This window comes from Melospiza melodia, chromosome 4 (assembly GCF_035770615.1).
Source record: "Melospiza melodia melodia isolate bMelMel2 chromosome 4, bMelMel2.pri, whole genome shotgun sequence".
Classification (NCBI taxonomy): domain Eukaryota; kingdom Metazoa; phylum Chordata; class Aves; order Passeriformes; family Passerellidae; genus Melospiza; species Melospiza melodia.
Window position 1 is genome coordinate 11,426,041 of NC_086197.1, and position 27,545 is coordinate 11,453,585.

A 27,545-nucleotide genomic window follows, 5' to 3' on the forward strand; every position below is an offset into this window, starting at 1 on the left:
GCCTGAGATTTCTAAACATCCTGAAGCCCAGTGAGAAGACCTACTTGATGTCTCAAAATCCCAGTCTAAAGGTCACTAGTCACATACAGATCATTAGCATGGGCTTTAATTATTGTTTTGGGGTAATCTTTGGAGTGGCTGATGCCCCCCTACAGTTTCAATCCACACAAGCAAAAGGCATCTGCAGCACAAGCACAGCAGATCCTGTCAGAAATAGGAGATCCTAAATATGTAGCTTCTCCCAGTGGATTGCAGATGTGGTTTCAGCAGTTTCCCTGACTGGTGTGATTTAGAAAAGCAGGTTTTCCCCAGCCATCCTGGCTAGAGCACTGCAGAAGGCCCATGTTTAATCAGGAGCCTGGGCAACACAGGTCCTGTGCACACCCCTACAAACCTATCTGCAAGGGAAAATGTTTCAAATCTGTGTGTGCTTGATCCCAGGGCTGACAATTTGCTGTTTCCACTGCTGCCTTGCCTGTTCAGTGTCACAGTAGCTGCAGTCAACACAGACGATTCTGTTCAGATGCCTCGTGTTTTACTGCACAATGCATGAAATGTAACCTGATAAGGCACAAAAGGCGTTTGCATCTTCTCTTTTCAGCACGAACAGTGTTATTCTTATGGGCCATCCAAAACATGAGTCAGCCTGAGGGGACACAGCCCTGCAACTCACCCAGCAGCAGAGCCAGGGCTGCAGACCTCAGCTCAGCTCTCCCTGCAGATGTGCTGCCCTCCCTGCTGCTGCTCACTCGGATTCCTGCCCTTCCACTGCTCCTTCAAGAAGGACAAGTCCTCCAGGAGCAGTGTTTGTGCCATTTATCAGACTGATGGGTACCTTGTGGTGCAGTAACTGGTTAAATTTACGTGGCATGTGGTTTCATTCAGCTGATCTGGACTGTGCTGCAGAAGCCAGGCACACCCTGGCCTGACAGGAATCACGAATCCCCTTCTCAGCCAAAGACGCCTGAGCAAACATAAACCAGACTGGGAACCAAGGGGCTGATGGACTCTCTCTGTCAAAGCTCCTGAGACCCTTAATCCCCAAGCATCCTTTTTCCACACACTGCTTTACATGCCTGATTGAAGCCCAAGTGATTGAAATCCAATCAGCGAAGGGAAGGGAATGTCCAGGCACTGAGATCAGGATGCCTGTTCCTGTTACACATGCAGTCACTTGTACTGAAACAAGTCAGGACCCCAAGAGCCTCATGAATGATGAATTGAGGAAAATCAGAAGGGACAAGGCCAGCAAGAAAGCACAGAGAAAAACTGACTCTACAGACAAAAGGAGAAAGAAACGGAGAGAAACTGGTCAGAAAGTGTCCCAACTTGGGGAGGTCTGTGCTGCCAGGGCTTCGGGATAGCTGCGGAGAATCTGGTGGAGTGTGTTTAGCATGGACATTGTTCTACCAGTGTTGCAATGCTATTCTCTTTAGAACAGTCAAAAAACCCCAGAAAAATGAGATTTTTATACTGGCATTACTCAGGCATTTCTCATGTCATCAGAACATGTCTGGAGAGTGGACACTGGGTAGAGCCCATTTCCACCGGGGCTGCAGAGAGCACAGCTCATCCCATGTCACAAAGCCATGACTCTCCTCTGCTCCTGAGGGACAGGAGCCACATCCAGGTTTCACCAGGAACATGTTCAATAGGACAGTCTTGCTGGCCTACTCACAGCAAGGCTTTCCAGGCACGTTGCTCTGGGAGATGTGATCCTGACACTGACATAACACGGGATGCACATGTGGAATTCAGTCACCCATTAGCAACAGTTAAGTCACTGACTTGGGGAACAGGCAGGAGAGACAAAGGGGACAGCTGACTGTAACAGCAGCTATTTTATCTCCATTCATCTGACTTGTGAGGCTATCTGGGACACCCCTGTGACTGCCAGTTGCTCACCTTCACCTTGCAGACAGCCCCAGCTGCATCCATGAGCATTCCCAGCCATGGTGTGCAGCCAAATCCCAGCAGGTTTGTCCCACTGGTGCAGGTGGGCAACAACTGGAACCTCAAGCCTGGTGTCAGGGAACAGCCCTGCAGCCTACACCTGCCCTCCCATCCTGGGCACACAGGAGAGGACACCAAGCAACACACACCGAAATAAAGACAGGGCCCGGAGTTTTTAAATAATTTTATAATTTCCTGATGAACTTAGTCTGTGAATAAAAAAAGAAGAAAAAAAAATGAACAAAGTGTTTATATTATCAAGGCAAAGTTGAATATAACACATTTTCTTTGCAATTTCATTATCCTGTCAGTAACATGACTCCAGCAATAAAACACATACGAGTTGAAGGCAGCGTGCGCGCTTTGCATCACGGACACCAATGTCTCCCGCTGCTGTCACTTCCAAAAGGAATTCAAGCACTAGATCCCATCCCTAAAGCCTGCCTCCCCCTCCACTAAAGTGCAACACGTCTCTTCCAAAGCCAGTGAGGGATCTGTGTCTGTGGAGGGGATGGGGCATCCCACAGAATTCCACTCCACAGACGGTTTGTGAGCTTGGTGTGCAGCTCTCCTCATGCACTGCCTCGGAAGGAAACGGCAATATTCTGTTCTAGTGGGCTTGGAGCAGCATGTTGGGCTAGCACAGAAGTTATTCCCCTGTTTGTGGTCCCATTGGATTCGTCCTCCTCCAGCATCTGGACAAATAAAGGCATCTCACACTAAAGCCTCCCCAGTTATACTGTAATGAGTGTGAAATGAGGGGCCAAATGCAGCCACCCCTGGGCAGGGAGGGAAGGAGGACTTGGCCCTGTCCACAGGGAGCTGGGAAGATGGGGCAGATAAAAGGAACAATGTCTACTTCTAAAATTTGGCTTCAAATTTGTTTTTTAAGGTAAGCACATTTTATAGCAAATAAGAGTACACGTGACCAATAGATCAATTTTTTGCCAGTTTCCAAGTGAAAGAAACCAATGTTTTGAACAAAAAGCCCTACCAAAGCACCAAGAACCTAATGGGAATACCTACTTAAAAGCAAATCACACTGACTTGATTTTCAAGATCTGAACTAAGCTTGCAAAATGGGGACAAACAGCATATGGTTAATTTTGATAATAAAAATACATTCACTTAATGAAATTCTTTACCTGTGTTCATAGGTAAAGCTATTTGTCAGGGTTTGTTTTGTTAACCTTACACACCAGTTTAGCCTCATGTTGTTCCTTTCAAGCAATGCAAGTCTGTGATGCAACCACAGCAGAAAGTGGCTGCCCCATAATGTGCTTGAGTATGTGACCAACACCAGAGGCAAGGAAATACAACTTTAATAAAAATGAACCTACACAAAAATAACTGCACTAGCTGATCTGCACTTGCTCATGTCCCTGGCATCAAGGGGTGGGATGGAGAAAACAGAAAATTTGGCCAAAGCATTTGGCCCACTCACATCAGTGGCTCCCATCTTAGGGGACACCTGGTGTTGATAACTGTTACCAAAAAAGATTGACTTCCAAAATACTGTTTCATTCTGCCCATTTCTGTCTTACACATGTACAGTATAAACCTGGGAAAGTAGGAATTTATACAGGGTTTGTAACATCTCCTAGGAGGCCAAGTTGCCTTGGACCTCAAAAGCCTGTGAAAGGCAACTGGTTATAATTATAAGCCCACAAATCCTTTTCCGTACAATCCCGAGAGGAGGAGTCATAGCTTTGTTGCTTCTTTACTTGAATTCCTTTTAATGAAATTTATTTTTATATATTTTTAAAAACACATCTTTTTTCAGTTCTACTACTATCTTTTGTTTCAAACCGACAATAGACACACATTGTTGGTAACTGCCCCAGCCTTAGGACCACACAGACAATATCGACAAGCAGAAAACAAAACAGGAAAAAAACACCCCTGAAAAAGTCAGGGGAGATACTGATGACAGGGTTACAGCACTCACCACACACACTGGAAAAAGTCAGGATTTCTGAGTTTATGCTTTTGACACTAAAAAGTTTTGAAACAGTTTTTCTCTTTTTTTCTTTCATTTTAAAAATAGTCAGCGGATACAGCCATTTTGTTCAGAAGGATCTGCTGTTGCGTAAGGTTCCTTCCATTTATGTGGAAAAAACAATTAAAAACATCGTTTTGTTTTAAAACAACCCCTGACACTCCTCTTCCTCACCACGCAGATGAGAGGGGTCAGCAGAGTTGGCCTTGCCAGGCACGATGCCCCCGATGCCCCGTGCCCAGCCCTCCTACCACGGCTCTGCTGGGGCAGTGTTGGTTTTCCAGAGCCTTCCACGGCTTCAGGTCCCTCTTCCTGTGGGGATGTTGAGCTGAGGAGAAGCTTCCTTTCAGTATCAGATGCCTTGGTTGAACTCTTTCCCTTTAGCATTTCACTGGAGTAATTTCAGGGATATACACATTTTTGTATGTAGTGACATTTTTGCTTTAAAATGGTATCAGTGCATGACTCCACATCCTTTGTAAAGACCCCTGCAGTGGCAGCAATTGGCAATTAATACAGGAGTGGGGACGCAACCCTGTCAACCCTCATCAGATGTAAAAATTTCCCAACAAATTGAGCACTAGCAGCAGAATGGATGGGATTTACAGGGCAAATGAAACAGAGGTGCCCCTTTGGTTCAACAACCAGGGTTATCTCTACAAGATTTATGACATTTATGCTCCTTTGTGCAAATTTCAGAGCCCTGAAGTGCCAGGAAGTTTTCCAGAGAAGGCATTTTCCAGCACTGCAATGAGGAACGGCGCACGCAGTTCCGCGCGTCACGCCGGACCTTCACCTTCCGTCCCCAGGACTTGGCAAAATCTGGATATTCCACAGAGGGTTTGGCATTTTCTGGAGTGAAAGCTGGTTAAAGGCAGTCAAAACAAGAGAGAAGACTTAGAGAAGCTTGGAGCTTCATCTGGGAGCATGCCAGGTAATTCTGCTTCCAATGGCAAACAGTGCTCCTGTCCTCACCCTGCAATCCTAGTGTTATGTCCTTGTAGTGTTTCACATGAGGTTGGATTCAGAGGAAAGTATGGACTTGGACTTGTGGCTATCACGAGCAAGTGTGGTTGCAGTGTCAGCTTTTACAGGGTATGTGGGCTTCAGAGGCTTCAGTTACTTTTTAGCCCAAACCCTGCCAAAATGACCTACTTAATTTTCTACAAACAGCTCCTGAGCCCTTACATCTCTCAGTTTCTCTGCAAATGACAGCTCAGAAGAAAAGAAGGTAATATTAAAGCAGTTAAAACTTTCACAGCTCCTGTAGCAAATGGAACTTCATTCAACAGGAGAAGAAAAAGTAAATTTCCCCAGGGTCCCTGGGAAGGGGCCCTGATTTCCTAGAGCTGCTGCACTGCAGGACCACTGTGGTAGGAAACTGTCTGCATCTGCCTGGCTGCTGACACTTGGGAATAAGATCTTAAAAGAGCAGTGGTGGGTTAGGCAACTGGATGAGCATTGCAGGGTATGCCACATATGGCCCTTCTCCCATGTGCCTCATATGCAATTTCATGATGGGTTATGAGAATAAAATCCCTTTGTTGCCTTAAGGCCAATGGTGTGGCACTCCATGAGAGTGAAAAGAAAAAGCTTTCAGTGGTCACATTCAGCATTGAATGGTGGCCAGCAGTACCTCCCAAACCCCAAAGTTCCTCAAGCTATTCACAGGATCTCTGTCGACACAGGATCAGAGAGGTTACCTGAAATAGTTCAATGGAGATCAAGTCGGATCAAGACTGTTCCTAAATGAGATCTGCTCCCTCCCTGAGAGCACTTCACAGAGGTCTAAGATCAACCTTTAAGATGGGAGCCTACAAGACCTAGGAGATAACAGTGGTTAACGAGAAAAATCACCAGGGCCCAACAACAATTCAGATGGAAGGAACAGCAGGTGTGTGGCTGGCAGATAAAGGACCAAATGGCCAGCGTGAAAACCAGCCAGGCTTGACAAATCCTCCCTGGGAAGAGGCCAGGAGATGTGTAAACAGTGAGCTTCACCCGGCTGCTGGTGCACAGATCCTGCACACACCGCCCTGACAGCACCAGGCCTTTGGCTGGGGCACTTTGGGCCATAGAAATGCAGCCACAAGCTGAGCTCGAGATGCTGAAGATGCAGCAGCACTTCCCTGCGATGTGTGGGCAACGCAGTAAAGCCAGGGAATTGAAATAACAGCCTGAAGTGATCACCCCTCACTCCATCCCCTCCCCCTGCCCCTGCCTCCAGCAGAAACGCTATCAAGGAACATCTCAGTAAGAGGTTTACAAGCAGGAGCCATTTGAACCATCAATAAGGGAAATTCCACAGCTTCTCACAGAGGAAGGATTGTTTTACAGCAGGGAACCAGGGCAGCTGGAGATTTGACCATATAAGTTAATGAGAGAGTCAGGAGGGGCGGCGGTGGCCGATGATGCCGGGCTGATGGCTCTGATGCTTTTACAGGCGGCATTAAATTCCTGGAGTGAGTAATTAGGGGTGATGAGGAAAATGCAAGAGGGAAGATTTCAAAACAACAGCTCCTATGGAAAGGTGCTGACTCAAAGAATGGGACCAGAGGGGTGGCTCTGGGATGGGGCAGGGCCCAGCAGTGGCACAGTCACTGTCTGCTGCCCTTCCGGCATTCCCCCCTTCCACACATCCAGGTTCCCACTGCTCCCCTCACACACCACACACAAAAAAAGCTTCAGACACAGGCTGCTATTACAGGAAGAACTAAAGTTAGCTCTCCTGATTTGCAAAGCACTGGTAATTCCAAATGAATTGGAAAAGGAGTGATTTGCCTCTTCTTTTGAGACTTACTTCTTCCTAGACACCCTGGCTATGAATGCGGCTCCTTTTGCTGAATTATTACAGCAGAATCAATGGGATGTGATTTATTTTAAATTAGCTAGTTTTCAATAGGTACATAAGGTTTCAGTTCTGCCCAATTTTCAGTGCTTGTCTGGGAAAAAACTACAAGGTACCTCTTCCCTTACTCAAACTTCTGATCTCCTGATCTGTTAGAAGCAATTGGTCACTTCTAAAGATAAAAACAAGGAGTGAAGGACCAACAGGCGAGCTGTGCTGTGGATCTGAGAGATGTAAGAAATGCAGCTTTCTTGAAAAGGCCTGGAACATTTTCCTTAGCATAACAGCTTAGTGATTAACCTCAAAATGAAGTAAGCTATACGGAATTGAACTGCAGGCGCTGAATGGGAAGTTTACTCAGAAGATCCATAATTAGCTATTAACTAGAAAACCAAGATATCTTCCACTGCTGTGTTATTTGGTCTCCTTTTGCCTTCCCCTCGCTCTCTGAGGTAACATGAGCCAGCCAAAGGGAGCAGCTCCTTTAAGGAGCACATGGGGACAGTTACAGGGCTCTGTCCTGCAGATGCCCCCAGACACACACAACCACTGGCAGCCAGGAAAAAACCTGTCTCCCCATTAATGCATAGTCCAAGAATGAACACCCAAGTCCTACCCATAAAATAGGATTTCTGACTTGCTACCAAACTGCAGACAAACTCATCTGGGATTTCAGGTCATATTACCTATCAGCAGGAGCTGTAACGAGTGTCAAAGGTGGATGGGAATAAAACTAAGGCCTCTCATATACACAGAAGAATTGCACTGGTTTAAGTAAAGCTGTGATTTTACACCTATCTACTCAGCTGAGTGCCAACTCCAGCAGAGATGCTCCTCTTCATAAGGGTTATTGCTCTGAACTCAAACTCACTCCTCCTCAATGTAAGCTAAACCAAAATAAATTAAATTATAATTATAGTAAGAAATACGCTACTGGTTTACCTACCTTAGCTTTAAAATTATACTTTTAAGCTAAATGATGCAAATTTCTCATTTACAGAATGCTTAACACTATTCTGATGACAGTCAGTGTTCACAAAGTCATAGCCTGAAAAACTGGACAAACTGTACAAGTTAAAGCTGGGAACTGACCTGTTGACCACACCTGCTTGAAGGGAGAGAGCTCTCTATAGAGTAAGAACACAGGAGACACAAACCTATGATGAGAAACCTCATCTAAAACCCCCCCAAAAATCAAAAGATGAAAACAGTTACCTCAAAAAATGGCCCACCTAGCAATTCAGAGTCAGAGCAGTGAACAATAAAATTCCAAGTTAAGTAAACAGAGAGTACCAGTATGCCTACCTTTCTCCCAGCTGCTAGATGAAATGACTAACAGGAGCAAGGAGGGAAACTTTCCTTTCCTCACTCTGTTATTTAAGAACATAAGAAGCATTGAGACAGGCAGCAAGACCTGAGCTAGCTGATGCTGGCCAGCCATGAGCCATGATCAGAGCACACTCAGGTTTGGTTTTAGCACTGTGAAATTCAGGCTTTCAGCTTTCATGAAAATAAAAAACAGGAAGGAGGAAAGAAGACAAGAAGGAAAAAGCAATATATTAATGAAAGGTGAGGGCTACTCTTCTGCAACCTCATGGAGAGCTAGAGCTGCTTGTGTTCAGTGGATCCCCTCTTCTTTGCTCAGTAGACTTGGAAGAGCTCTGCTTAGCTGTATCCAGAAGTCACCACCAACAAAGTCAGTGGGGAATTGGATTCTAAAGTAGAAAGGCAGTGAGAAGATGAATACAAAAACGGCTGATTAATCACAGACTGGAAGAACCTAGAGAGGATGTAGTTCTTAGAAGGGGCTTTTTTTTTTTTTTTTGCCTTTGTTTTCTCTGTCAAAGGTGCACCAGAATTTTCTATTCCATGTTCTGTGTTTCACACTGCTCTCCACTGCCACAGCTCCGTGGGCTGCCTGGGCCTGGCCCCTGGTGTGCTGCTCCTGGGCTGGTGGCCGGGGTCACGAGGACTCCTCGAGGGCGTTGACGACCTGCTCCAGGATGTCGGGGCAGTGATCCGCGATCTGCTGCAGGATGGCGTTGGCAAACTCCTGCAGCTCCACGCTCTCCCTCTCCCCCTTCTCCAGCTCCTTGTGCAGCTGCAAGGACACAGAAACATGGTCAGCCCCTGCTCTGGACTGTGCTCACTGTGTGACAGCCCTGCCCAGCAGGCTCGGCCACACCATCACTTTGGGAAGGGAGCTAACAGAGGTGATGTGGCATTCACGTGTTCTGAAAAATCCCTTTGCCCAGGGTTTTTCTCCTGGGAAGCTGAGAAGCCTCAGAGAAAAGGAAAACAATTATTATCTCATTTGCTTCTCCTTTGTTTTGCTCCTTTGCAATGTGTTTGGAGATTGTTTACCAACAGGTAATTGTTTTGACTCATTGGCCAATTACGGCCAAACTGTGTCAGGACTCTGGAGAGAGTCAAAAGTTTTCATTATTATCTTTTTAGCCTTCTGTAAGTATCCTTTCTGTATTCTTTAGTGTAGTTTAGTTTAGTATTCTTTAATATAATATAGTATCATAAAATAATAAATTAGCCTACTGAGAACATGGAGTCGGATTCATCATTCCTTCCTTCGTCTGGGGGAAATGCAAATACAATAAGGTGACACATGCTGGGCACTTCCAGCACCTGCATCTTCCCTTGGTGATCCCCTCACCTGGAACTGAATGCTCTCCATCTTCTTTATTTCACTTTTTCATTCTACAGGATCAAGTTTGTCACCTTCCCGGTAAAGACCATGTCCACATGACTTAACTACTCCTGAATACATTTATTTCCACTTTTTCATTCTACAGGACCAGGTTTTTGTCACCTTCCCAGCCTGAATACATTGTTCTATGATAAATATAAGAAAAACTTCCTCTGTAAAATGTTTCTCTGAAGGCAACCAAATTGCAGCAATATGGAGCAATACAGCAGCTTGCTAGTGTACTGCTTTAAATAGTTTGACTTCTATTCATGAACAATGGGATGTTTCATAGGTCATTACTTGAGAATTATTCCTGGTATGAAATCAATAGGAATGTCACATAATTATACATAATGCACCCAAAGTTAACCGGAATTCCATTTTTCCCAAGGAATTACTAATTTTCAGAAACTCTCTTTCCTAACTCAGCCAGAAGATGACTACACACAATTGCAGTGGAACATACACAATTTTTGTTTACTAACTCTGCATTTCCTGTTGGGTCATTCGTTCTTCAGATCCCTATAATTGGCTCAGAACAGGACACAGAATTTCAAACTTTATATTATTCACTCTGTCTACAGTTTATAAACAGTTTCTCCAACAAGTGGTGTCCCAAACCATGTCACACAACATATGCAAACACAGCTTTTAGCTTTGAGCCTAATGCCATTGCCAGATTTAGGGGCCCACAGAGTCTTAATAAAGAGCAGGAAACATCTGCCTTCAGTAACCTGCTTAGCTGCCCAGCAATTGATAAAGTCCATGCTGGCCTGTGAACTGTGCAAAATCCCAAGGAGGGCTGTAATTTGTGCAAGCATTTTAGGGATTACTGTACTCACAGTGGTCTAGGGACCTCAGAGAACAAGGAGAAGCAGCATCCCTTACTAGGTCAGATGATATGGGTAGATAGGCTGGATAAGCTTTGAAGCAGACAGCCCCGCCCTGTGCTATATACCAAAAAAGTTATTTTATTTGTTTAGTGACAGGATTTTCTTCTAATGAAGTATTCCCTATGAATATATGCATATATGCAGCAGGTACATACACTTATGATGGATTCTGAAGCTTATTTCCAGCTTCTGAAGCCAAAGTTCTTTGTCACTTTGAGCTGCTGTGAGCAACCATCTTATCTTATTTGAACCTTCTTTTAAATTTTGCATGGTTTAAAAGAAATTAATATTATCTGTCAGTTCTGTAACATTTCTTATTTCTAAGTGATTAGGATTTTTATTGGAACTCTACTATGTTAATACAAGACATGGAAAGAATGTCAAACTGGCATTTTTCATGCCTGAAGGGATAACTGTTCATCAGTATACAAATTTGTTGATCTGTGTTTGGCACTTGTGTAACACTGCTCAATGCAGGTTTTAAAAGGAGAGAACTACAAGGCAGCAGCACAGCAGGGATCATTTTACCACTTTAAGAGCACAATGCAGTGGCAAAGGTTAGATTTCTATAATTAAAATTCTAATCAGATACAACAGCATGTCTCTGTTTAGTGATGGTATCAAGCAAAGCACAGCAGATTGTTTCTGCAAGAAACACTGCTTTAAAACAAACAGCCTAAGAACAACCATGGAATAAATAAAAATGCTTTTCAAGAAAGTTACGGTGCAGGCTTCTGTAGACAAAAGTGTGAGAAAGGAAATTAAAAGGGCAAGCGTGCTACACTGTTCCCTTTACTAGGTAGGGTAGCATATAGTAAATTATTGGGGCTTTGCATGCTGAATGTTGGTTTAATGTGTCCTTATGTGCTTTGTTCCTGCTGGCTGCTGCACTCCCAGAACAGCCATAGGAACCCGAGAGGGGCTCCTGCCAAGAATCACAATGCAAAGGCAACCTGATCCTGCTCTGTGGAGTGACATGAGCTGGGAGTGGGGAAAGGAGAGGGAGGGAGCACTCTGGGCTTGGGGAGGCTCTGGGGGAGAAAGGGGGCTCAGCACTAACCCACAGTGGCTCAGGAATGGCAGGCTGTGCATGGGTGATCAGCCTGGCAGAGGAATTAGCCAGGAACTTACCATGGGTGGGAAGGTCCAGTCAGCAAAGCAGGATTGGGAGAGGAAGAACAAGCAGTCAGGAGTGGTGCTGGATGTTAAAAGCCAGGGGACCGGGATTCAGGGACTGAGGTTTTGTAAGCCTGGTGAGATCCCAGGAGGCCCCAGGTACAGCAAACCATCCCTGGTGCATTCCTGGGAATGCTCTGAGCCTACAACTCTGAGACAGGGCTGCCCTGTGCCTTCTTGGGCCGACACAGAGATTGCATGGTGCCACCCATCAGATGGATGGGAGGTCATGGAGCTGGGAGACAGCAAGCAACAGGAGAAACAGCCAGCGTTATCATTGTCCTTATCTGGCACCTGCAAGGGTCCTGAGCTCTCAGTCCACGGCAGGAGAACCAGGAGAGGGCAGTGTTAGCAGGGAAAGCAGAGGTCCTGCACCACCACCACCTGCCCAGCCAGCACCCCTCTTACTGGCCTGTCAGCCAAATCCTCCAGGTGAAGGACAAAGCAATTAAATTAATGAAATATTAAAGCACTTGAAAGAGACTGAACTTCAAAACTGAAAGAGGGTTGGTGGAAAAAGGAGAATCCTGCAGGATGTTGTCTTCAGTGGGGCAATACTGCAACATCACTGAAGTCTCAGTTTCTTGCTCTACTAGTCAGCATTTATGTATTTAATAAGATGCCTTATAAAATCAAGATAAGCCCAACAAAAGAAGCTGATGCCAAAGCTAATAAATCAAATGCAACCAAACAAAAGCAACCAACTTAACCAGAGGAAGAAAATATTTCCAAGAAGAGAGTTTTTGACCACCAGAGCCCAAAAGGAGATGGCTCTGAATGCTGAAGGCCAGCAACAATACTTTACAAATTAGCACAGACAGAAAGTCTACACAGCTGGCTGGCAGATGTCTGTGATGAAACATCTTTGGAAAAATAGCAATGATAGCCTTGAGTTGAGTTTGCTAGCTTCAGAACAGCAAGATTTAATAATGTGATTCCTGCTTCAACAAAGACATCTGAATTGAGTCTATGGCTGGTTTGAGCATTTCTAGAGCAGGGATATCATCTCCATTGACGTCACTGCTCTCGGCAGCAGCCGGAGCAGCACACACCAGCCCTCCATCCACCAAGGGGAACATCCAGGTCCCAGTGCCATCACTGCATTCACCTGCATGTCCAAATTTTAGGGAAGCTTCTCTGAAAGTATTAATATCTGCTCCTGGTTTCCTAGATTTTTCCAGTTCTGCTCCTGGTTTCCTAGGTTTTTTTTTCTTCCAAATGTAAGCTGATATGGTGTTATCCTCCTCCTCCCATTTTTCTATGGAAATAAAGAAATGTGAACAATTCTTTTTTGTTGGCATTTCCAGCAGTTGAGGATATGAGGACATTCACATACTTGCCTCAAAGAAATGACCAAAAATGAGAAGGCAAAGGCAGATATGTTTTTTGTCTAGTTGATGACACGTAGGAATAGACAGCTCAGAAAGGAAAGGACAGCAAGGACCCCAGAAGTGCTTAATAGTATTTATCTTTGGACAGAACAACAGAAATGGCCTTCAACATCTCAGGGCAGGGGAGAGAAAGCTTGCAGATAATCTGCAATAGATTCAGACACTTTTCAGCACTGCTGCCTTCCTTCCTGTGTTTAGAGCAAGTCATGATAGGAATAATTTTCCATTTAGAGTTAAAAAAATCCCTAACAATTCACCATGAATTTAGCTTCTCTGTTCCAAGATATTTCAGAATTTACTTAAAGATTAGTAGACACTCAGAGTCATATGAATGATTCATAAGAAGATAACTTCATGGTTAAGAAATAGGATGCTATGGTTTTATATGCAAACTGGGTGAACTGTGCTGCTGCTCTGCAGAACCTTTGCGGCCTCTGCTTTTCCCATAATGCAAACAAGGCATAATCAAACTAAGATTCTTTAAAACGTATTTATACTCCCCAGTGTGATTTTTGCCTCATTAACAATTCCACAGAAACACTGATGAAAAAGGGCAAACACAGATAAACTGGTGTCTAATCTTGGGCTATGGACAGTAAACGTGAATACAGAATATGAGGAGCTTGTAGAGCAGCACAAAAAGAAAGTTAGTGGAGAACTCCTATAAGGATATGATACCAGGACATAAAATTATGTTTTTCCAAAGTTCAAGTCTTTCTGGATCAGGTTATGGTTAGTCTGAAAAACACATTTAGAGCTTAAAGTAACACAAGTAAGCACCAATAAGAGATTACACTGATTTAATCTAAGCCTTTGTTTTGTCTCCAGTTAAATTTCACTGCAGCTCAGGCAAATGGTCAAGAGCTTTTGCATCTACCCAGATAAACCAGTGGAAATACATGTGTTTGATGCAGTGAGAGCTAATTACATATAAACCTTTATTTCTCAACTATGTACCTATAAAAGAGCCCAAAGAAAGGGCTACAAGTATGGAAATCCAGTCTGACAAATTTCAAAAACAAAAGAAGAAAAATTTTTAATGTAAACCCTTGAATATTTCTGCTCTATCTGGAAATTTGGGGTTTATGTTAGCTCTTTCAAAATACTTAAAAAGCATGCATTTAAAAATTAAAGTAAGATTTCAAATGAAACAGTCTTGTCTTTTTAAATAATATCTACAATGCACATTGGCCATTTTTATTTGTGCATGAAATTACTAGTTTTGACTAAAATATATACTATCCATCATTAGCTATTCCTAACTTGAAAAGAGATCTAAAGCCAAGCAGAATCCACAGCAGTAGCTCAGCATCAGGAGATGCTGCACAAAGCTGTCACAAGGACCAGGGTGTCTGAGAAAGGGCCAGAGTAACAGAATTTACTACTAGGAGCAAAACATGAGTAGAGGTGAGCTGGCCTTGAGAAAACAAGGGAACAGCTCAGGGTTGTACCTTCTGCTTGTAGGGACTGCTTCCAATGAGACCACTCTCATTTTCTGACACACCACACACACACAAAATGCTTGATGATGTCCTGAAATCAGTGTTTTCCCTTTTATATCTCTTTTCAAGTTAGGAGTTATTAATGTTCCTGATTGATAGTATGCACTGTAATTAATATTAGCAATTTCATGGACAAATAAAAATGAGTGATGTCATGGCATTAAGGCTAACTCACAGATAACACTTGTGATTTTAACCAGTATTTAAGAACTATGACACTGTTCTCATCCTCACCCAAACCATTAAATATGAAAGTTTAAAACACTTTAAAATGTAACAATTTTAGAGAATTCCCATATCCATTGCTTTCTCAACCAAACTCAGGAAATAGATTTGCACATGAAGAAGGATATAAATTGTTGCAATTATTACTTCTAATTTCTAACAGAGACCAGAAGTGGACTGTTTAACTTTAAAATACATTATGCATTCCCATAAGATTACAAATTAAAAATAAATGACATAAATCAAGTGGGGGAAGATAACAAGCTAATAGAAGAGCAGTCAGAGAAGGAAGACAAGGGTAGTTGAAGTAACTCTGAAGTAACAGAGTAATTTAGAATTACTAAATGCAAATCATAGCAGAGTAATTTCTTTACAGAAACTAAGTAAGTTGAGTAATTCCTCACAGATGACACAAGAACACCAGCAGAATCTGAACAAAGAAGTACACAGGATGTTTATAAAATAACTATTTGTACTTTAGAGTAAAGTTTATCCCACTTGCAATATTGTTTGTATAGCAAATCAAAATATGTGTTGAATATTTTCAGGATTTACCAATCAAATATGCAGGTTTAAAATGAAATTTGACAGCTACAGGTATGAGGTTTGGTGTCCTTTTGTACAGAAAGCTTACCATTTCTGTGTGGAGGCTGAAATGTGCATTTCAAGGTAAATGTTGTTCCTTGGAACCAAGCCATGCCTCTTCAGCTGACACAGCAGGTTGTGAGTGCTGCAGTGAAGTGACATTATCACCTTTCTCCTTCCTCTGTTTGGGCAGCTGAGCAGAAAAGGCATTCCTGATTTCCTGGGAGAGGATCAGTAAGCAGGAATCCCTAGAAGGTCTGTGCTTTGTCTGCTGCACAGGGAAAGGGAAGACAACCTTCCTGCACAACAAAGGCTCTTGGATGATCAGTAAGATCATTAAGATTAAGCAGGTGACTTCTGAGAGAGCCTCAGGTGGAAATGCACCTGCCCAGGTGCCCCAGACTGCTGCTGATGCCCAGGTCACAACACAAACACTGCCAGAAACACCAACGGAGGAGGAGGGAGAGGATGAGTGTGCAGGGAACAAATGGTGCTTCAGGGCCAGCAGAAACTGGCAGGACCCCCAGAGTCTGAGGAAGCCAGGACATGCTGGGCATGGCTGGAAAGGGCCTCTGATGGCAGGGAGCCAGGGGGAGAAATGCCTCCTACTCCTAGGGTTAAGAAAATTATTTTCATTGTATAGATCTTCTGCTGGAAGAAATAGTTTTTTCCAAATATCAGCGCAGGACCTATTGAAAATAAGAAATTCTACGTAATACAAGGTTCTGCACATTTACAGCTGGATTTGAGGTGCTAAGAAACATTGCTGATAGTCCTTAAGCTATCAACAAACCTAACACTGCTGCCTACTCCTAATATCTGGTTGTCTGATTTTTTTGGCTCTTTTTATTTTCTCACACTGCTACCTCTCAACCCCAGTGCAGTGCACCACCTCTAACACACTGAAGTGAGGATTTTCAGCAAATTCCAGCTTCTACTCCATTTTTTTCACTTTTTTATTCTACTCCATTTTTTTCTACTCAATCCTTTTTTTTTTTTTTGTACAGATAAGAGCAAAACAAAACCCAAACTAGAAATAAAGTGTGGACCATATAATTATGTTCTTAATGCCATTTCCTTTCATAAAGGACTAAAATCCCACACTTACAGGCAACTGTCTGAAATGTGAGACAGAGCAGTCATTCTACAGATCTCAAGGATATTAACATAATGATACCTCTAGGACAAAGTGAAAGAAAATATGGTATTTAATAGAAATTGCTAGGATAATGCAATTATTTATAATGAATGAATGGAATTTTTATTTCTGAGTGTCAAGACTTTGAACATTCCTCTTTCCTTCTGGTAACTTTGTTTTTTTAATAAGGAAAGTCAAATAGGACATGAATTGGTTGAAGGATGACAGTTCCAGAAACAGTAGTGGGCAGCTTATTTGGGGACACTTGGTCAGAACTGACTCAAAGGGACATTTTCCACCACAGGAATAATTTAATGACATGGTTCTGAGCTGTATAGATCATTTACTGTCCACAGCTTAGTCTAACATATTATTTTAGATTAGGTTTTGAGACACCATATACTCATAAGTACTGGCTTCAATTCTTCATTACTAATGGACCAAAATTTTACTACAGTAAGTCAGCCTACACAACATCTTTGATAAAATGCCAGCAAAGAATGATTTAGTACCTTGGCCCCACAGCTTGATTACAATCAATCTTCCCCAGGGATGTGGTCACAGCCCCAGGCCTGACAGAGTTCAAGAAGTGTTTGGATAATGCTCTCAGGCACCTGCTGGGATTCCTGGGAATGTTTTGTGCAGGGATAAGAGCTGGATTCAATGATGCTTGCGGGTCCTTTCCAACTCAGCATATTCTGTAATCAGCTGAAGTCACTAAGGACTATCACTGAACTTAATGGTAGTGTTGAGACACTATAATGGATAAGAGGCACCAATTACCAGTCAAACTTTGAGACTACAAAATTATTTATGTGGCAACAAATTCCCCTTAGATCCATGGTGTTGATGCTAGCAGATACTTTTCCAACAACTATTTGTACATTAATTATTGTGGGTGTACTACAAGAGTGAGAAGGTTAAATCTACTTCATTTACCAGTTGTATCCACCAAAGAAGCCACAGAAAACTCCTGATTTTTTGTACCTGAACCTCCCCAGCAAGGATGAAAGACCTACCAAGTATATTGGTTATGATGAAACATAGCAAACCAACCTTTGCCAACAGAAGTTGCTGCAGAGGGAAATAACAACTCCAAAAGCAGCAGTATGAAAAATTCTTAACTATTTAAAAAAAAACCCCAACAGTAAGAAAAATTCTTAACTATTTATAAAAAAAATTCAAAGCAACCAAACCAAACTAGGTAATCTCATTGGTGAGAAGTGGCTACGTTGCCATCATGCTTAAATATTATTGGTGTTGGTTAAACGTATCCTCCCTAATCATGTTAGCACTTCTTAACATTCAAGGGGATTAATTTTTTCCCACTGAGGCTTGTAAAGCATTATCTACAGAAGATCATATTAGAAGGGACAGGAGTGAATTTAATGCACTGGATTTGAGGTAATTTATGAAACTCATTAAAATTCCAAAGATGCAAAATGGGTATTCTGTGATGGGTTTCTGCAAATCTGGAGAACTGATTCCCACTCCCCATGGGAATACTTTAAGCACAAAGGAAACTCTGCAGCTAGAAACAGAAAAGCTCCATGGCTTAAATGAAAAGTCTGCTTTGTAAATTGAAATATATCATTAGTTTGTGTTTTGCAGCTGAAGCTTCTTAAATACCATCTGAGTGACTATGGGAAAGCAGAAGAGACAGCTACATTTTATTTCAGTTGACATTATTTATGCTTGGGAATCGTGAATGGAGAAGTAACTTTAAACAACTGTGGTGACAGCAGTGCAGAACTAAGACAATAATGTGAAAGGACAGAAAAAGAATTCTTTTCTCTCTCCAGAACAACTTAGGTAATTCCCTTTTCTCACAATTTCTCACAGTGCTTTTTTTTACTGTGTGACCCATAAATGTTGCTCATGGACTAGCAAAGTTTTAATGGGAAATATTTTTTTTGGGCTTACTATTCAGAAGAACTTGACAAAGAAATCTTTTCCTATTTTCTTTACTCACATCTCTTGATCAATAGCAAATACCGCCTGTCCCCACAGATTCTGATTATATATGAAGACCCCACAGCTATAACTAATGAGGAAATTTATTTCAGTGATATCCAAACTTTGCCCATATCCACTCTCATTTTCACAGGTGCCTCCCATACATACCTACAGGTTTTGTCACCCACTGCTTCATCCTAATCTGACAGACAAGGTGGTTCAAAATAATTTGCCTCATGTTTTGATTTATACCATAGGAGCTGTAAGGCTTTAACAGAGGAGGATGGCATGCATAAAAATGAAGAACTTTTAATCCTGTACCAGTGATTACAGAAGCCAGGAGGCTCTGAAGGGAAAAGGAATGTGTCATGCCTATAGAGGCAAATGTAGATATTGAGGGAGGCACACAGCACATGCTGAATCAGTGAAAGGATGAAGACAGGTACAAAAAGAGAGCATGACTGTGGTGTACCATCTTGGCCCTGTTACAGGCATATTTATCCCCAGAGGTCTGCTCTTTCTGAATTTTCAGACATGCTTTTGCTGGTTTCCTGCAATTTCACTGCTCTCTCCAATATTTGAATCAAAATTCAGTCTTGATTAGAAAGTTCAAGGAAATTAGTTTTAAAATCACAAAGGAAGAAAACCAAAGGTGAAGTGTTCAAGACAGGCTCAACGTATGTTCACTGACCCACAAATCCCTTTTTAACTGTATAGGCCTTACACTAGCTTGTGTGCACTGGACAGAGTTTGGTATAAAACATATGGAAGTGAATAGTTAAAGACTTGGCATAGTAATCCAAAGTCAGGGTTAAAAACACAAAACTTGTCACATTTAGTTCTGGTACAAGTTTCTTGCAGTACTTTAATTACAAAAAAAAAAAAAAAGTAATTCAGTAATATAGGATTAGAACAGTAAAGTAAAGAAATTGAAAAGAGAACTAGGAATGAGTTAGAAAAAAGGTTGTAGGGAATGGTGAATTATAATCCACAAACAAGAGATAAAAAACTGCCAATGAAGGGACTAAGGAAGTCAAGACATTACCAGAGCTGGGTGAAAGGAAGATTATTTCAGAAGATGACTTATAACTAGACTGACAGCCTCTTGTGGAGACATCCTCTGACAAACTCTTATTAAATTCTTTCAGTTCTGTATTCCAAAACTCCTGGAAGCATACAGTTGGGTTTCTAAAGTCACTGTGTGTGTGTGTGTGTAGATAAGCACACTGTATCACAATCCAGCACACTGAGTCCAATCTTGACTCAATGCAATCCAAACTAGAGTTATCCAGTTCCCACAAAAAGTATCTGAAAAACCATTTCTCATTTTTTTACAAAAATATAGAGCTCAAGTGCATAAATGCCTACTGGACACCCTTTGCTGTGACCTTCCAGAAGAATACTGCTTCATTTTTTCTCGATGTTTGTGGGCACATATTCAAGGTAAGGTAAGGTGGGTAAGCAGCAGAAATTACTGGAAGAATAGTCTGTAGCAGCAGGTAAGGACACTGCATTCACTTATATAAAGAGACTAATAAAAATGTGTCAATTAAAATATATATGGTTTATATAATTAAAGATTTAAGATCTTGAAGACTACATTGAATTATAGAGAGCAGCTAAAATTTGTTAACAGTTAAAACATGGCAAAAGTGAATATTTTTTGGTATCTTGGTACCTTGCAATTTGATTTCCCATGAGTGTGGAAATGCATGGCCCCAAGTACAGATAAAAGAGCAGATGAAATTCCATAATGAATAATAATATAATCATAAATTTAAAAAATTACTGACTGCTTTTATCAGCTGAAGAGTTCATCTTTGCTACCTGCTTTCACCACTCACAACATGGTTTCACCACATTTTGGTGCAGCACACCAGTAAAGCCCCAACCAGCAAGTTCAGGGCCTTGTTCAGAGCTGAACCCACAAACTCACCTGCTCCTGGGTCATCTTGTGCAGCTCCTTCTCCCAGGCTGCCTGGTCATCATCCAGGTGGTAGGAGGCCGGCGGGGTGAGCCCACGCAGGATCAGGGGGTCGCGCTCGTGGCACAGCGCTGTCAGATGGCCGATGTACAACTTCAACTTGCTGCGGTTCTGGTCAAGTTCTAAGAGGGGCTGAATTATCTGAAAATAAGAGAGCAGAGACAGTGAGAACACCCAAGCAGTGATGAAGGCAAAGATCAGCCTCTAAGTTACAATCTTGTCCAGCTTCACAGTGGAAGAAACCTGAACACTCTTTCCCTTGTACTCCTGGTCCATAATGTACCAACCATCCAGAAGGAAACCAAGGACACTGGTATTGTATTTGCATTCCCCCCAGATGAAGGAAGGAGTGATGAACCTGACTCCATGTTCTCAGAAGGCTAATTTATTATTTTATGATACTATATTAAAGAATGCTATACTAAGGAATACAGAAAGGATGCTTACAGAAGGCTAAAAAGCTAATAATGAATTCTCGCGACTCTTTCCAGAGTCTCAACACAGCTTGGCCCTGATTGGCCAAAGAGTGAAAACACCTCACACCAGAAATCCAATTAAACAACCACCCTTTGGTAAACAATCTCCAGACACATTCCACATGAGCAAAACAGAGCAGATGCAAATGAGACAATTATTGTTTTCCTTTTTCTCTGAGGCTTCTCAGCTTCCCAGGAGAAAAATCCTGGGTGAAGGGATTTTTCAGAAAATATGAATGTCACAAACAGCCTGAGACCCAAGCAGTGATGAAGGCAAAGATCAGCCTCTAAGTCACAATCTTGTCCAGCTCCACAGTGGAAGAAGCCTGAACACTCTTTCCTTTGTACTCCTGGTCCATAATGAACCAATTATCCAGAAGGAAACCAAGGACACTGGGGAGAGGATCCAATGGTGACAGCTGTGTGATTAGACTGGGAAATAATGATGATATGGATGAAAAATGAAACCATATTAAACTGAATGCATTAACTCTACTGATTATCCAACAGTACTTTGGTAAAGTACTTAAAAAAAAATTCTGATAAAAGGTGTCTGTCCACAACTTGTCCAAAAGCAATGTCAATACAGATTTTTAGCTTGTTTTGCCAACAAATATTTCATTGTAAATTAAGTAGGCAATAAACATGTTCTAAAGAGAATAGCTTCAAATTATGCCAAAACACAACAAATCTAAGATGATTGCATCTCTACTGCAGAAATTGGATAGAGATATATCTTCACCAGAAAGTTAAAATTTAATTTTTTATAATGCTTTAGATCGTTAAGGTATAGTCTTCTATAGTTTCGAAATGGCAATGACTTTTATTAAATAGGCCAGACTCTATATAACAAACTAAAAAACTGAAATCAAAAGACTTTAATAAAGTACTATTTTATTTCATTATACTTTACCCAATCTGAATATAATCACTGTTCCTTAATGCAATCCAAACCAGAGTTATCCAGCTCCCATAAAAAGTATCCAAAGAACCATTTCTCAATTCTTTACAAAAATATAGAGCTCAAGTGCATAAATGCCTACTGGGCATCCTTTGCTGTGACCTTCCACAAGAATACTGCTTCATTTTTCTAGATGTTTGTGGGCACATATTCAAAACTGCAGTAATGCAAACCTCTAAAGGTTTGCAGCTGATGAAAAATTAGGGACGAACTGGGCTTAGGGCCTCCTTTCCATAAAATGAGGTGCTGGGCAGGGAGAGCAGGGAAGCCCTGCCAAAGTCCCAGCAATTTCTATTGGTGTTCCCAGGCAGAGGCTGCACCTGCTGTTTGTTACTGGGCTGGGGATATCTTTCCAATAGGGCACCTCTGACCCTGCTAATGAATAAGGAGTGAGATAATCTCTGAGTCAACAAAACAGGGTGCTGGCATGACTTTCAACAAAGATTCTGGCTTCGACCCCTTTTAATAAGGCTGTCAGGGCTCACTTGTTTTGTTTCTAACACTGTTTTACATGGATTAGTTGCTGTAGAGTGTGAGGATCTGAGAGGCACGGCTGAGCAGCTAACTAATGTCAGGCTCTGTGTCCTGCTGAGCTCAGCAGCCCACACCAGCACATCAGGGTGCTGCCACACCCACAGGCAAACAGGGAGAGGATTCAGGCAGGAAACCTGCACAGGAGAGAGAGTGAGGTCATGTGCTTTAGTAAAAACCTGTACAGCCTTGGGGCAACCTCTGCTGTATATGCATATATAAACACACATACAAAAATAATGCTTTGTTATATCAGGACAGGATGAGGGGACAAGGAGGTGGATGGAACCCTGGCTGAAGGGCAGACCCCAGAGGGTCCCAGATCCCTGTAATTAGTGGCACTGGGTCTAGCTGGAGGCTTGTCACTAGTGGTATTCTCCAAGGATCAGTACTGGGCCCAGTGTTGTTTAACTTATTCACCAATGACTTGGATGAAGGGGCAGATGTCTCCCCAGCAAGTTCACTGATGACACAGAGCTGGCAGGAGTGGCCAATACCCCAGAGAGCTGTGTCCCTTCAGAGGGACCTCGACACGTCGGAAGTAGTTGGAAATTCCACAAAGGCGAGTGCAGGGTACTGCACCTGGGGAGGAACAACCCCATGTATCACCACAGGCTGGGGCTGACCTGCTGGGAACAAGCTGCCCATGAGCTGGCAGTGTGTCCTTGTGGCCAAGAGTATCCTGGGGTGGATTAGGAAGAGCATTTACAGCATGTCAAGGGAAGTGATCCTGCCCCTCTGCTCTGTTCTGCCCTGGTGAGGCCACACCTGGAGTTCTGTGTCCTGTTCTGGGCTCCTCAGGACAAAAGGGACATGGAGATCTGGGAGAGGAGCCAGTGAAGGGCAACAAAAATGGTGAGGGGACTGGAGCATCTCTCTTACAAGGACAGGCTCAGGGAGCTGGGCCTGTTCAGCCTTGAGAAGGGCACCTTATCTGAGTATCTAAAGGGAAGGTGTCAGAGGATGGAGCCAGGTTTTTGGTGTTACCAGGTAACAGAACAAGAGGCCATTGGCAGAAACTGATGTGCAGAAGTTCCAATAGTCAATAGTCACTATGGTAATTATTGGACTACCATAACTAGTCCAATCAACGTAGCTGCCTTGCATTCTTTTCAGATACTACAGTCTCTTCAACATCCATCAGATGTGCAGATTCCAGTCTGAAAAGAATCTGTCTGGATAACTTTCCTGGCTATTCTTAGTGAACAGAAACCCTCCTTGATGAAGAGAAAGCAGAGCTATCTAGCAAGTAAGAATGGAAGATTGTCATACAACAGTTCATACAACTGCTCAGGGATAAATCCCCTTTCCAAGCATATTCCTCCTGCACCCTTCCCCCTTTTACCTCGAGCTGGAAAGAGGCCAAATGAGGCATGTGAAAGTTCTTAACCAGCATCCCCCTAACGCTGTTCACAGAGCAATCATTCCCCTCACTTGGGATCCATTAAAAGCTGCCAGTCAAGTAGGAAGTGCCCTTATATCTGTGTTCCTGCCCTATCTAATTTGAACTGGCCACTTAGCAAGAGGCACTGTGCTTCCCACACAGCAGAGTTTCCCCTGCCTTATCTCAAGAGGGTGTAAGAGCATTTGCTAAGTGGAAAAGCATGGCAGGGCTGGGTTCACAGCCCACACCGTGTTCTCATGCTCAGCTCAGAGCTGCAGAGCTTTCTAGGAAAACAGTGGGTAAACACAGCAAACCCAGGAATATCTTCTGAAGCAGCCCTCATTCATCCATTGCCCTGATAGGTTTAGGCCATCCTCATCAATGCATGGAATGAAGTCTGCTTAATGTACCCTCAACCTCAGAATATTGCTAATGGCCAGCTAAGTTTGACAGCATTTCACTAAAAAAGGCAATCACTACAACTGAGGCACATTTCTGGGGCAGAAATGTGAAATGCCTGACAAACCTCTCATGCAAATCCAAACCAATTCAACCAACTAATAAAGATACTTGTGAACATAGTCCAAATTCAACTTGAGATTTTGCAAATTTAAAAAAAGTCTGTGACTATGATAAATGTGAATCTAACTGTAGTTGTACAAGTCATTAGGCCAGAAAAGCTTTAGAATGAAATGATACTGCTTCTTCAATGGTGGTCCTACTGTCACTGCACAATGATCAACTGAAATATGGGTAAGTGAATTTCAAATTTTATATGCTAAGTCTCTCCTTTTAAATATCTCTATGTACACAGCAGTGTCTACTGGAAATATGCAAAAAATACATAGGTGTTTATTTGGAAAAGAAAACCAGCAATGTCCACAGACATCTGCAGAATAAAGAGTGAGTTTAATCAATGTGCAATTCACCACAACCAGGAGCTTTAAATTATGCCTTCTTCAGGCAGAAGGGTTAATGACCTGGTCACCTTTCTCCCTGCTAACAATCCCTTTTTCTCTGAAGGAAGCTACCACTTTTCTTTTTCAGAACCAAATACTTTACTAATTTCAGAGAATACCTTCTAAATCTCTACTTTAAAAACCTGCAGCTGCCATTTTGAAATAAAGTCTTACAGACACCCTTAAAAGCTGCCTGTTTTTGCAACTGCATCAGTCATCCTTGTAAAAGTTATCTCCTTACACAACTTGCCTTACTCATCAGAATAATGCATCAATGTGGAGGTTGATCATGGATCAACAGCAGCTATCTTTAAGAAAAACGGAGAAAATAACATTTTTTGATACAGCAAGGGCAATATAAAGTGCCATATATACATTTGGCACTGGCAGGGACTGCTGTCATACCCCCTATTAGCCTGAGTGCCTTGTTTGCAGATTTCCACTACAGACCCCTAAAGGGCAGAGTGATGCTGGTGAGTGCTCTTCATTTTGCAATCAAATAATTCAGTAATTTTTCTTAATTTACCCCAAAATCTCTAAATATCCGAGAAAGAAAAAACAAACCTCCATGAAAGTACAGCTACATCAAGAAGAAAATTAAATAGAAGTGACAAGTAATTTCAGGGGTCAGAGCAAACAAACTGAGGTAAAAATTACAGTGCTTTTGTATTAAAAGTGTAGGTGGAATAAATCTGAAAGCTTCCAAGGAATTAAGAAATTTGAGAAATTATCAAGCTTGCCAGCCTGGTCTACACACCATGAGTGTTCATTGTAAATCCTGCACAGCACAAATAAAGAAGGAATGCTGAAAAAAATCCAAGCAGAAACCCAAAGTACCACCAAACACATCCTCAAAACTTCAGATTGGACATAGCAAATATGTTTGGAAAAACAGTGCAGGTAGTCCTTTATCTCCTATCAACCACATCTCTGCCATGTGAGTGTGGAAAATTATTTTCAAACTTTGTTACATACAGTTGCAACTAAGCTACCCAACAAAAGCTACTTCCCAAACTACCACTGCACAGGAGAAGATGGGGCCAAAGATTGTGTAAGCACATATGTTTGTTAAAAAGCAATTATTTCAAAAGGACCTGACAAATCTCTGTAAACCTCCCTGTATCTGGGTTTTATTATAGATATTGCCAGACAGGGATATTTTGCCTTTATAGCTAAGAATCTTATGCTGGGAGATATGAAAATAAGCTAAGATAGTGAGTGACACGGTCTGGAAGTATTTGCATGGCAAATTGAATTATCCCTTCTTGCTCAGACCATTTGTTTTTGTTTGGCAACAAACACAAGGGTTCAACAATAATATTGTAACCACTGAATGCAGTGGAGTTTTATGAGGCATGAATTTGGCTCAGAATGTGCAAAGCCTTCCCAAATTCAGAGCAATTTATCACTGATGTCTTCCCTTCATTATTTTAAATGGAAACAGAAGAAAGTTCTCAAAAAGACACATCTTGACCTCAGTTCAGTTCAGCTCAGTTCACAGATACACAGAGATACTTGGTTTCTTCAGAAGACCCCCACACAAAAGCTCAAGGACAGGCTCAGTATTCTTTAAATTTGTTTTAAAGACAAAAAAAAAAAAAAAAAAAAAAGAAAGGTTTAACTCTAACCTTCATAATTTTCTCCCCATAAACCAGAACAATGTACGTGAGGAGCTAAAAGAGATTCTGGCTATTTTGACAGAGCTGTCTTACTCAGTTCCTTTCTGACAAAATCAATTAGGAATTCATTTTTATATAGCAAATGATTTTTGAAATTTTTATACACCATGAACAAATCCCATGGATTAATGATTTCCAGAGTTCACCCTCTTCACCTTGGGAAAAATCCAGACCAGAAAGAAATAACAGAAAAAACAACCCAGGGAAAGGAGTTTTGTCATTAGCTCCCTCTGTTTAAATAAAATCCTTTCCCCATCATGTAGGTGAGGCAGAGAATTGCAGTGGGTTGGTAGGGTTCCTAAAGCACTCAAAAAGAGCAAGTGGTTCTAAAATATTTTTATACATAACAAATCCAGAAGTGCTTTCCATGACACTGGCAACTTTCACTTCTGTGGGCTGCGGAGCAAAGTTGGCAGGGAACCACGAGAGGAACAGCAGGGACTGCTGAGGATCAGAACTGAAATCCTCAGGAGAGGGGCCTGTAACTGGACCAAGGGGAAAATGAACCTTCAGGAATGAGATACCTCAGCAGAGCTGGAGGGAGTGTTTGCACACTGCTTGAATTTTACCTGTTTTCTCATTCCCTTCCTTTCAAAAGCAAGGGCAGTCACTCAGTCTCGTACTCCTAAATAAACTCATTGCACTGTGCACATCTCACACCTCTTTATTATTAAAATCTCCTTCACTTGAGCAATTCACCCCTGTAAGTTGTGTTAGTTACCAGGTTAAATTTTTGAATAATAAATTAAGTAATAGAAAACTGTGAAACTGGGTAGTCAGACTGATGATACTGACAATTATCATCAAGGGGAAAAAAAGTAATCCCACAAAGCAAAATTAGTTTAACAACTGTTTGCATCTTGTACATGACACCGTGAATTTAAACAGGATTCTCCTGACCAAACTTTTGTAGGTGCAACTAGGCAAGTTTTGATTTCACAGAATCAGATTTTATGATTCTGTGAAATAAATCTGATTTATTTTCACAGAGTCAGATTTTATGCTGATTCCTTCTCTACAAAAATACAGCAGCTTGAGAATAAGTAAGAACAACCCGCCTCTGCTTTTAATGCATTCAAGCTTGCCAGCACTTGAAGAGTGAAGCAGCAAGTATCCACATTTCTTGCTGGGCTGTATTTTGTCTATTCCCTCTCCCTGTTATAAGGGATAAAGGCAAAGAGTGTCTCACACTGCTCTGAAAGCA

At 42.1% G+C, this 27,545-nt stretch overlaps 1 protein-coding gene across 10 annotated transcripts in view; it reads right to left on the minus strand.

Annotated features, from left to right (window-relative positions):
- Positions 1-2,122: 2,122 nt before the first annotated feature.
- ERC1 (ELKS/RAB6-interacting/CAST family member 1) overlaps positions 2,123-27,545 on the minus strand; it is a 271,131-nt gene continuing 245,708 nt past the window's right edge. For 7 of the 10 annotated variants that reach the window (XM_063153879.1, XM_063153874.1, XM_063153880.1 and 4 more), the window contains 2 exons: positions 20,304-20,492; positions 2,123-8,901 (listed from right to left, as the gene is read on the minus strand). In XM_063153879.1, the coding sequence (XP_063009949.1) occupies positions 8,764-8,901; positions 20,304-20,492 (327 nt within the window). In that variant the 3' untranslated portion in view covers positions 2,123-8,763. Of the gene's footprint in view, positions 8,902-20,303; positions 20,493-27,545 lie in introns of those variants that run through there. The other 3 variants (XM_063153883.1, XM_063153882.1, XM_063153881.1) reach the window with 1 other exon arrangement.